General features: G+C 47.8%; 1 protein-coding gene across 1 annotated transcript in view; it reads left to right on the top strand.

Annotated features, from left to right (window-relative positions):
- Nucleotides 1-12,459, top strand: part of SYCP2 (synaptonemal complex protein 2) — a 4,998,961-nt gene that overhangs the window by 4,214,041 nt on the left and 772,461 nt on the right. The window contains exon 39 of the mRNA XM_085615168.1: nucleotides 2,480-2,610. Coding sequence (XP_085471294.1) covers nucleotides 2,480-2,610 — 131 coding nt within the window. The remainder of the gene's footprint in view (nucleotides 1-2,479; nucleotides 2,611-12,459) is intronic.

The following is a 12,459-nucleotide window of genomic DNA, read 5'->3' as shown; positions in this document are numbered from 1 at the left end:
TCCGGGGTGGTATTGCTGGAGTATCTATTCTGAGGTAAGGAATCTATAACTAACTGTCTCTTTCAGATGAACAAGTTACTTACCTTCGATAATAATGTATCTGTAAGAGACATATGTTAGTTATAGATTCCTTACCGCCCCAGCCATCCTCCCCGCTCTGCGAACTGACTTCTAGGGATAGGGACTCCCTTACATGGCCCTAGTTGTAGCGCACCAGTGCTCAGTGTCTTTTATGGCTTTGGGCTTCTGGCATGGATAGTCGTGTCATAACCGACGTCAGTGTGCAGGGGCGGCATCTAAGTAGACACTGCTACATCATCCCAGCGACCATGACGCCAACGACGGATGCGCAGTCGACCGACGCCACCCACCGATGCACAGGGTACTGCTAGGAAAACATTTTCTGGATCCAGTCTGACAACTAGGGGTAATTCTAAGGTAAGGAATCTATAACTAATATATGTCTCTTCCAGATCCATGGTTATTGAAGGTAAGTAACTTGTTCGTTAGGACAGACTTTGTAAAATTAAGTATTTTTAATAATAATTGAGCTAATACTCTCATGAACTTTTAAAATTAAAATAAAAAATAATAAGAAAACTAAAATTTAAACAACAACAACTTGTAGCTTTGTTGTCAATAAGTTGCCTCCTAAGCATAGTCCAAAGGGCAGCCTCCTCAGGAAGGGGCATCTATTGGGCACAGGGCAGGCACCTCAAGGCTTTTCCTTCAGAGGGGTGGGTTTAGGTTTGGAAGGGGTCAAGGACAGCTGAGAAAAAAAATCCAAAGGAGGAGTAAGGGTAGGAGGCGTGTTAGAAGATTTAGGTTTTGGAGATAAAGGGAGCTGGAGTGGGTGATGTGTATGTGTCTATATGTGTTTCTGGTGTGTGTTGTGTATGTTTGGATGTGTTCTTTTTGGCTGGTGTTTGATATTCTGATGAGTGTGCATTTGCTTTTGGCTGGTGTTGTTTTGTGTGTAGTTGTGCTTTTGTGTGAGTATGTTGCTTTTGATGATTGTGTTGTGGCTGGTGGGGTTGTTGTGGTTGTTGGGTGTGGTGGTGGTTGTGGTGCGTTTGGGTGTGGTGGTGGTGGTTTTGGTGCTTGTGGGTTGTTGTGGTGGTTGTGGGTGTGGTGATGGTTGTGGTGCTTGTGGGTGTGGCGGTGATTGTGGGTGGGGTGGTGGTTGGGTGGTTGAGGGTGTAGTGATCGTTGTTGGTGTGGTGGTGATGGTGGTGGTTGTGGTGCTTGTGGGTGTTGTGCTTGTGGGTGTATTTTCAATAGTGTGTATGTTGTTTGTGTGTTTGTTTGTGTGTTTCTGTTTATGTGTGTAATTGTGTAGCTTGTGTCCTTTGCAGTGGGTGCCTGCAAAGAAGTGAATGTGCTTGGGATAGGGGTGAGAGTTTGGATTTAGGTTGAGGAAGGGACCTGAGATGGGACAGAAGGTTGAGCTGTGAATTGCATCCAGAAATGCAACTATGTGTTGCATTGGCAGGATAGCCCCAGGTTGCCATTCACTATCACAGTCTGGCCTACAGAGATGTTGTGTAATAGGTCAATAGCCTCTTCATTCACCACAGCAGGGTTGACGGGCAGGAGGTGAGGTGCCTGCTGCAAAGGAGTCCTTGGCCCTTTTAAGGGGTCGGGTTTGGTCAACTGGTGGTGGAGCAAGAGGGAGGGCCGAGATGAGCCTCTGGGTGGAGGACAAGGATGAGGTTGTAACAGTTCTGGTAGGGTCCACCACCACCACTAGCAACTGGTCACTTGTGGAGGCCTCCGATGACGAGGTGGTGGCCTGTGTTCCTGTCCCCTCACCCTCCATGCCACTATGCCATCAGTGTCAATTGTTTCACAACCCAAAACATAGTGGCCAGCTGCTTCCCCGCCTTCTTGGCCAATGTCTCCGCCTGCTCTTGAAGATGCTGTAAAGACATATTCAATAGGATTATTGTGAAAAGAACTGTCTGGACCCAAAACGAACCATATGGCTCTGGTGATGTCTTGATTATGCTCTTCTGCCGGGTTAGCACTACCTGTCGGCATACCACAACTATGGAAAAGTTTATAGCCTCAGTTCAGTGTCTAGTATATTCAAAAGGTGAAGAATCTGCAGGTAGCTAGAATATCCTCTAGAAAGAATGTAACAGAAGTGGGGCAACTTTTTCTTTAAGTGAATGTGCATTCACATCCATAAAAAGGTGCAAAAGTTGTGATCTAATGAAAAACGCTGTTTAAATAGGGAGGTCGAACCATAGCCATTTAAGCTCTTTAGGCCTTGACTCTTTTGAGAAAACCAATTTTTAACAAAAAAATATGTACATTACAAACTGTATTATCCCTATATTTCAGTATTTAAATGGTTCACAATTGAGCATAAATACCTTTATTTTCATGTTATAAACGTATTTACCATATTAGAAATGCTTGAACAAACAGACACTTTGCTCATTAGGTCATTGCAAATTTGTACTTTTTTTTTTAGTATCTGAGAGCATATCCACTGTATCGGGAAATGAAATCTCTGTTATAGACTGCGACTCGTGGGAAGCAGGCAGTTCTGATGTAGGCACAATGTGCCAGAAAATTAGCAAAGAGTTTACAAGGAAGATGCAGGTAATTTGTTTCCTTGGAGAAATGGCCTTCAACATGTCGAATTTCTTATGTTTCGTTGTTATAGTTAAGCTATTGGTATCCAACATCTTTCACTTTGTGTGTCACCTTTTATAGTATATGACTCTTTTCTAATGCACAGTTAAGTATTTTGTAATTTATTAATTGCAATAAAGCCTAATAGAAATCGTGCAAGAGAGGATGTTTTCACATAAGTATCGAAAGCTAAAGGGATACATTTTCCGTGGATTTCTTTGTAAACTGCATAGAAATGTTGCGGGATTTAATCATGAGGTGTATAAAGAGTGTTAAAATGATGTTTCCTTAGCAATGTGTACAATTACCTTTTCACATATCTGTTATGCATCGCTGTTTACTGTTCTACCATTGTTATATGTCTATATCCATTTATGTCTACAGTCGGTTCATTGAGGTTAACATACAGCAAAATATCAAAAAATCCAAAGTCAGGAGATAGCTTCACTCGTTCATACATTACATGCCTACTGCCTCTCCTATCAATCCATTCATTTTAGATAAGACCCATCAAAACAAAAATTGACAAGGTTAATATCTCTGGCTTTTTGTTAGAGAAAGTGTTTGGTATACATTGGTGGACTATGTGTATGTTATATTGCCCCTAACTGGCGTAAAAAGAAAATGCCATTATGAAGTAACTTCTTGGGCAACAACAAAAAAGAAGCTAGAAGTAGGGCTGCGGAAAAGACTGCTTTAGGAGAGTTAATCAGTATCCTCAATGAAAGTGTCATTAAAGCAGTAAGAAGATGAAGTTTGCATTCCAGTTGGTGAACTTAAAAGGTCCATATCCAAATATTGTATTGTGAGAAGTTGGCCTGGCATATGCTGTCCTCTAGTTATAGGGGACACCTTGTACCAGTCCAATTAGACTCTTATGGTGATAGGTTAAAGACAACCTTTAAAGAAAGCTATCCTAGTGGTAGCTGTGGAGAGCAGCCTTCAGGCTAAGTCTTGAAGGAGTGTTAAGCTTATAGTTTTACCATAGATAACCTCTTGAATAACCAAATGAAAGAGTAGTCCACACAGGTATATATATAAAATATATGTATTTATTCTAGGAATAACCCCACTAGTCTCTTTATGAGAGGGAGAGGTGTGGCTCACTGGTTAGAGGCGGCAGACCCGTAAGCAGAGAATCGGCCAAGGACCAGGGTTCAATTCCCAAAGCGGCAGGGTCGTGGACCAGGGTCAAAACGGACTTGATAATTCTCGCCTCGGTACCTACTCTAACCAGGAACACACTCGGCAACTCTGGGCATTAAGCTTGCCTCATCTCTACAACGGCCCCCCACAGACGCCGGGGATGCCTGGTTTCACCTTGGAGATACCCAGAAAGGGACCATCTCACAGGGAAAACCAGGATGGGTTCCCCAGCGGTCTTCAGCGCCAGGATACTCCGACAGGAGTGATAGTGCGCTTTACAAGTACACACACTAGAGGTGAAGATACAATTCAAACAAGCATTGATAGTTACAATAAATAGCACTGGAATCATCGGGCCCCAGGAGGGGACCAAACCATATATCAAAAAAGTGGTATAAGAACCACGACAATTCTACAGACAATGCCTAGCGCATTTAGGGTCACTGGCCCCTTGTGAAACCACCCAAGGTAGTGAGGAAGGGGACCCACGGGAGACGCGTGCAGTGGCTAAAGCTACTGTCGGGATCTCTATTAAAGCCTATGGAGAATGTCGCAGTTGAATTTTACAAGATTAAAAACACTTCTAGCAGGAGTTCAAGTTCAATACTTTAGAGTTAAGCTTTTGAAGGGCCCACACCCACGAGAGTACCGCGGTACCACTGTTACCTGCTCCAGGGAAGCCGGGTGCATAGGTCGTTTTCGATGTCGGGTCGCGGGCTGATTTTCAATGGCAAAACGTGAAGAACTGCTGCTAGCAAGAAGCGTCGTCGTTGTCGTGAATAATGAAAATGTAGATCTTGGAGAGAGGGACCTGAAAGCAGAGGGGACAGAGTCTGGGTCATGGCACTGTGACCAGGGGGCTCAAGAGAAGGAGCCCTTCAATGTCGGGTGCTTCCATGTAGAAGAGGTGTAGCTTGGATCGTCAGCCACAGGGTCCAGGAGGCGTCAAGGAAGGCCAGCTTCTGGAGGGCGACTGTCCCACGAAGGATGAGGGTCGCTGCGGTGTTAGTGTCCAGATTGGATCCTCTAAGCCTTAGCCACCGCAACCCACGCAAGAACACAAAGCAGCTACTGGTGCAGACCCACAAGGTCTGAGCGAGGTCTCCAGCGAGGAGACTGAAGACAAGGCCTGGAGCAACCAGAGGAACTCTTGGAATCGAAGATTGACCTCCGCTAGGGCCCACAAGTCGAGAGACAAGGGACCACGGGAGGCAGCAGTTTGGCGTGTGTAAAGATGCGCCCATGGGTCGTCGGAGCGGGCTAGGGCGTCGATCTTTGGCACAGATGATGCTGAGAGGTTGGCTCAATAGTGGGCCAAAGCACAACTTCCCCACTCGTCGGGGTCGGGTGCTGTGCAAGAGGTGGCCGGTGTCTGGGGTATTGGGGATCTCGGCACCCACGGGGTCCCGGTGCTGAGCTTTGCTGTGCACACTCACTGGCCTCTGGGATGCTTGGAAACCCACCTCAAGGTAGGAAATAGTCGTCAATGTCCGTAGGAGCAGCGAGGTTCCAACCGGGTCACTTGCAGTGTTTCAGGTGCCTGCCAAGCAGGGGGGTAACTCCTTTACCCCAAGGGAGATTTCTTCCTTTAGCTGTGCTGCAGCAAGTCGAAGTTCAAGTCTATGAAGTTCAAGAATAATCTGAGGCTCTGGGGACCCTGTATTCACCTTTATCCAAAGATTAGGGGAGTGTCCAGATCAGAGCCCACCAATGAGAGTTTAGGCTGGAAAGGGTGGCTACACCCTCTCCCCTTTGTGTGGTTGCCCGCCTGGGCAGGGGACAGGATGCCCCTGAACCGGTTTGAGGCGGTGTATACAGAATTAGGCACTGGAGAAGCCTACGTGCAAGTCTGAAAGACATCCTATGGTGCACCCACTCAGTTCCAATCCACATAGTCTGTCTGGGGAGGTGAGAGCACCTTCCTGCAACAGGATCCCTATTGTCCAGCTGCCGTGGCTGGAGTTCTGCCCAGCAACAGGCAGCCAGAGTTGTGTGGGTGGCGGGTAGCATCCATTTTGTACTACGTGTGCACTTTTAAATTGGTGTCTAAATTCTGCCGCTTTTCCCATATCGCCCCTCTAGCAGGGGGGAATCATGCCCTCAGTCCCATGGCTGGATTGGGGGTATGATTCCTACATGTTTGACACCAAACACGATATGGTTCTGTGTAGCCATTCTCAAGTTATCACGCTATCGCGATTTACAAATAATGCGGTTAAGAGTATATGGTATGGCTACACTACAAACAACCCAGCAATGATTTTACGAAGGTTGCAGAGGGGCCCTACTCAGGTAGGGGTCCCCCTCACACATATCTCAGCACCCTGCCTTGTAGGATTAGCAAGGCCTGCTTTAGGGGTGACCTATGAGGATATATGTGTTGTATTAAGTGGGATACAGGATACCTATATCCCTGTAAGGAGTGCAAGCACCACCTTACCCAGACTACTGTAGTGGTCTGGTGGTGTCATCTGGTAGGGCTGTCCCAGGGGTGGCACAATAAGTGCTGCAGCCCCTGGTAGGCCTCTGAGGGACCCATGCCCTGGGTACCTAGGGTACCATCTACAAGGGGCTGATAGGGTGTCCTCAGTATCCAATTGGAAGGTACCTAGGGTACTGACATCAGTTTAGAGAAGAAGCAGATAGGCTGGGGTCCTGGATAGCAGGGCCACAGCCTGGCTAGTGTCATAAAACTGTCAAAACCTCAGCAAAACGTTGGGGGCAACTATGCAGTTGATGCCACTCTCCTACATAACCCCCCCCCCCCAAACGCAGGGACATTAAACTAACCTTGACCAGTTGAGTCTTCATGTTCTAAGTGGAAATATCTGGAGAGGCCATCTGCATTTGCATGGTTGCTCCCAGGTCTATGTTCCACTGTATAGTCCATCCCCTGTTGGGAAATGGACCACCTGAGTAGTTTGGGGTTTTCACCCTTCATCTGTTTTAGCCATAGGAGGGGCTTATGGTCGGTTTGAACAATGAAGTGAGTGCAAAACAAGTATGGCCTCAGCTTCTTCAAGGCCCAGACCACAGCAAAGGACTCCCTCTCTATAGCTGACCAATGTTTCTCTCTGGGGGTCAACCTTCTGCTAATAAAAGCTACTGGTTGATCCTGGCCCTCCTCATTCAGTTGTGATAATACAGCACCTACCCCCACCTCAGAAGCATCAGTTTGAACTATGAATTCTAGGAGTAGTTGGGGCTTTGGAGCACTGGAGCAGAGCACATTGCCTGTTTTAGCTCATCAAAAGCTCTCCGACAGCTGACAGTCCACTGAACTTTCTTGGGCATCCTCTTAGAGGCTAAGTCATTTAAGGGGGTCACAATGGATCCATATCCCTTGACAAATCTTTTGTAATAACCAGTCAGGCCTAAGAAAGCTCGGACCTCAGTCTGGGTGGTTGGAGCAACCCAGTCCATGATGGTCTGGATTTTGCTCTGTGGTGGTTGAACCTGGCCTCCACCTACAAGGTGGCCCAGGTACACAACCTGACTCTGCCCTATCTGGCACTTAGTAGCCTTGATAGTGAGTCCTGCTTTTTGCAGGGCTTCCAAAATTTTCCTCAGGTGGATCAGGTGATCTTCCCAGGTGGAGCTGAAGACAGCAATATCATCTAGATATGCTGCACTAAAGTCATCCAGGCCTGAGAGGACTTGGTTCACCAACGTTTGAAAAGTGGCAGGTGCATTCTTCAAACCAAAGGGCATTACAATAAATTGATAATGCCCACCAGGGGTAGAAAATGCAGTTTTGGCTTTTGCAGATTCAGCTAACCTTATCTGCCAGTAGCCAGCTGTCAGATCAAAAGTGCTCAGATATTTGGCTGAGGCCAATTTATCTATGAGCTCATCTGCTCTGGGAATGGGATGTGCATCAGTCCTAGTGACTGCATTGAGTCCTCTGTAGTCTACACAGAACCTCATCTCTCTCTTACCGTCTTGGGTGTGAGGTTTTGGCACAAGGACTACTGGGCTAGCCCAAGGGCTATCTGAGGGCTCAATGACTCCCAATTCCAACATCTTTTGGACTTCTGTCCTTATGCAGTCCCTAACATGGTCAGGTTGCCTGTAGATCTTATTCTTCACAGGCAGACTGTCCCCAGTGTCCACTTCATGAGTGCACCAGGTGGTGTGACTTGGAGTCAGTGAAAACATATTCCTGAATGACTGTAGAACTTATCTGCAGTCAGACTGTTGCTGGGCAGTGAGGCTGCCTGCCAAGGCTACACCATCTACTGACCCATCATCAGGGTTGTGAGAGAGCAGGTCTGGGAGAGGGTCACTCTCCTCCTCCTGTCCCTCATCTGTTGCCATGAGCAAGCCCATGTCAGCCCTGTCCACATATGGTTTAAGTCTGTTTACATGAAGTTTCCTGTGGGGACTTCTGGGAGTGCCAAGGTCCACCAAGTAGGTGAGCTCTCCCTTCTTTTCCAAAATGGTATGGGGTCCACTCCATTTGTCTTGGAGGGCTTCTGGGGCCACTGGCTCCAACACCCATACCTTCTGTCCTGGCTGGTACACCACCAGTACAGCCTTTTGGTCATGCCAGGCTTTTTGCAGTTCCTGGCTTGCCTCAAGGTTTTTTGTCGCCTTCTTCATATACTCAGCCATCCGGGAGCGGAGACCAAGTACATAGTCCACAATATCCTGTTTAGGGGGTTTGAGAGGTAACTCCCATCCCTCCTTCACTAGACAGAGTGGCCCTCTAACAGGGTGACCAAACAAAAGTTCAAAAGGGCTGTAACCAGCCCCCTTCTGTGGCACCTCCCTGTATGCAAAGAGAAGGCAGGGCAGAAGAACATCTCATTTTCGCCTAAGCTTTTCTGGGAGCCCTTTGATCATACCCTTGGGGTCTTGATGAATCTCTCAACAAGCCCATTGCATTGAGGATGATAAGGGGTGGTGAACCTGTAGTTGACACCACACTCCTTCCACATGGCTTTGAGGTAACTACTCATAAAGTTTGTACCTCGGTCAGATAAGACCTCCTTAGGGAAACCCACCCTGGAAAAGATTCCCAGGAGGGCCCTTGCCACCACAGGTGCTTTGATGGTCCTAAGGGGAATAGCTTCTGGGTATCTGGTGGCATGATCCACTACCACCAGAATAAACCTGTGCCCAGATCCTGTTGGTGGGTCAAGGGGACCAACTATGTCAATCCCTACCCGTTCAAAGGGAACCCCCACCACAGGTAGTGGTATCAGGGGGGCCTTTGTGGATTTACCTGCTGCCTTGCCACTGGCCTGGTGTGAGAAAGTGCCATCTTTCTTGCATGGTATGCCCCCACTTTTTGCTGAATTGCTGAATGTACTTTGACTGAGTGTGCCCTGGACTCCTGCCAATCAGGTGCCCAGGGCCTATGTTCCTTCCCTAAAACAAACCAGACCCAAATTGGCAAACCCTGGCCACATGTCAGCCCCTGGTAAAAGGGTACCCTAGGTACCCAGGGCATTGTGACCAGGGAAGGCCTCTCAGGGCTGCAGCACTCCTTTTGCCACCCTTAGAGGCCCTGTACCCTTACACACACACACTGCCTTCGCAGGCTGAGTGTTTGGGTGCAAGACAAAAACAGAGGCGACATGACACACATCCCTGTGTGCAATGCCCATCACCTACACTGCCATGGCATACATCAGCCACCCCTCTAGCTGGGTGCCTTATGCCAATGGTGTGGGCACAGGAGCAGGAGTCCTGTGTCCCTACAGTGCCCAGGTCCATTCCTGAGTACTGTAAGTGCAGTGCTGCCATTTAAGAGTACATGGTGCTGAGAGCTCGTCAAACACGAGCTCCACAGCACCATAATGGCAACACTAAAGACTGAGAAGTTTGGTATCAAACTTCTCATCACATTAAACCCACACTGATGCCAGTGTGGGATTTAATGTACCAAGCACCCCAGAGGGCGTCTTAGAGGTGCCCCCTTAAACCTATCCTACAATCCACGTCTGCTCTGAGGCTGCCTAGGCTGCCACCCAGCAGACATGTTGCTGGACCCCTGGGTAGGAGAGCCCCTGCTCTCCTGGGCCTGCAACAATGCACATCCTGGGCGAGGTGCTAAATCTCCTCCCCCAGGATGGGCAGGGGGAAGCTTCAAAGGCATGCCGCCTCTGTGAGCTTCCCCAGGCCACTGCAACCCCCAACTCTGGCGGGAAGCTTTGGCCGGCAACCCCAAATAAGGACAGGGGATGTGCCAGCCTGCCAACCCCACCCCTCAGGTGGGGGAGGCGAGGTGAAGCACATCTCCGGGCTCTCGCCATCTTGAAGATGGGGAGCCCTACCCTATCAGGACTAGGCTCCTCCCCCCCTCCCACAGGGGAGAGGCAGGATAGGGGGTGTACCCACCCCAGGACAGGGACCCATTGGTCCCTGCCCTTCACCTACCTTTAACGCCCCTAAATCTAGTATTTAGGGGCACCCTGAACCTTCCTTCCGCAGATTCCAGATTCAAAACTACAAAGAAGAGCAAGAAGAAAGAAGACCTGCCCTGCAGCTGCTAAAAAGAGGAAGACACCAACTGCTTTGGCCTCAGCCCTACCGGCCTGTCACTCTCGAACCTGCTCCTGCTCCAACCCGGCATCTCTTGTGGCCAGCAACCTCACAAACCCCGGAGGACCTGGCTACCTTTTGGCTCTAAGCCCCTGGGAGTCCCATGAGTAGAGGCTCTACTCAAAACCTACCTCTAATCCCTGGCAGCAGCCCGGAACCGCGAACCCAGCACACTCTGCACCAGCCAAGCCTGGCCAGTGCCGGAGTGGACAAAGACCACGAGGACGACCCCACAGCGACTGTGACCCCGAGTCCGGCACCCAAGGACCTCCCTCGACACTCCTGAAGGAGCCTGCAGCCTCAGAACAAGGTGCCCCCCAACCGCGATCAACAGAGGGTAAGATTTCCCGACACCAAAAGACACCCCTGCACGCGGCGCCCCGCGGCCCCCTGTGCCCAATCCCGGGGTACCTACCTATCCTCCAACTACCCAACTTACCTCTCGAAGTGGTGGTGGCACCTGAAGAATCCTCGTCCCTGAGCTTGCAGCCTTTTTCCAAACCGGAGATTTCCCATTGAAATCAATTGAGCGCCCGAAGGCTCAAAAGCACCCTGCACCCAGCCGCCCGAGTGGCCCTGGCAGTGAAACCTCTACACCTACCTACTTCCCCACTTGCCCTGAGTAAGTGACCAGGAGCCCAGCTCCCACAGCCGCGTGGCTTGCCAGTCAGCAGCCACCAACCAAGGCCCCCCTATCCCTCATAGGATAACATTGGGCCTAACTCACTCTGCACCCGGCCGCCCTAAAGTCGCTGAGGGTAAACCAACTGTACCTACCTGACCCTGGGGGACCCCTGAATCTATGCCCAGAACCTCAACTCTGCCAGTCGAGTACTTACCCTTAAGCCGATAACTCTATTTTCCTCATAGGGTAACATTGACTTGCTTTTCCCTGAAATTTCTTCCAAGTGTGGACTTTTCAAATCTTAAAATATTCACCAAAAATCAGCCGAGTAACGAAAACGAAATTACTCACCTGCTCTTAGGTGAGCTCCCAGTGCTGGATATTGGTGCCCAGCACTGACTCTGAAAAATACTTATAACTGTACTTACCCGTAACCCAATTTTCTTCCATAGGAAACCATTGACTGTTTTTCTGTGAAATTTCTTCTAAGTGTCAATTTCTGCAATCTTTAAATATTCTTCAAAAATCATATAATATCTGAAAACGTAATTACTTACCTGTTTTGGATAAAGGTCCCAGTACTGAGTCTAGGCACCCAGTACTGGATTACAAAAGTAACGAGAACATACTGTACCTGCAACTTGAATTTTCTTCCATAGGGAATCATTGACTGTTTTCTTTGAAATATTTTGTGTCAACTTTGAAAATAGCTAAATATTGTTTAAAAATCATTAAAGTAATTAAGTCGACTTACATCACTTGATTCTGAGTACTGACCCAGGACTGAATCTAGGATCCAGTCCTGGAATTCCAAAAGTAATCTAAAAAGTAATCTGTTGCAAATAACTTGAATTTTCCATTGAGCTCAATGCATTGTTGTGTTTAAAATAGAATTGCCTATTGCAACCACTTGTAACTGTTTACAAAAGTTAATTGCATATTGCAAAAGTATTTATATGAAACATCTAATTCTGAGAAAGTATATTTTAAATCCAAATGTTGGTTCTAAAATAAAACAAGCATATATTTTTTTTATATAAACCATTGGCCTAGAGTTCAGTTCTTGAGTGTGTGAGACCATTTGCTGACTGAGTGTGTACAACAAATGCTTTACACTGTCCTCTGATACTGCCTTACTGCTCGACCAAGCTACCACTTTAGAGAGTAAGGTTATATCTAACTTTAGCCTCTGTCAAACCCTGGGGGACTGTGGACTCTGTACACCCTGTACCTATTAAGGAACAGTATATACAGAGCCACTTTCTCACATTGATGGCAGCGGTGGGATACAAACTTGCATTTGTTGGACTACTTGGTTACCATCTGATCACACGACAGAACTCTTAAAATTGCCTTTAGAATTCTGATTGGTCTTTTCCAAAATTACTAAAAGTTTTGCTAGGGCCTTGCTTAAGTCCCATTAGAATTTTAGAAAAATAAAAGTCACTATAGTCAGGGTAGAGGATTAGAACTGTCAGGTTAGAATGACTCAAACA

This window comes from Triturus cristatus, chromosome 7 (assembly GCF_964204655.1).
Source record: "Triturus cristatus chromosome 7, aTriCri1.1, whole genome shotgun sequence".
Classification (NCBI taxonomy): Eukaryota; Metazoa; Chordata; class Amphibia; order Caudata; family Salamandridae; genus Triturus; species Triturus cristatus.
The sequence above is the reverse complement of the archived record's forward strand: the minus strand, read 5'-3'. Positions and strand labels throughout refer to the sequence as shown.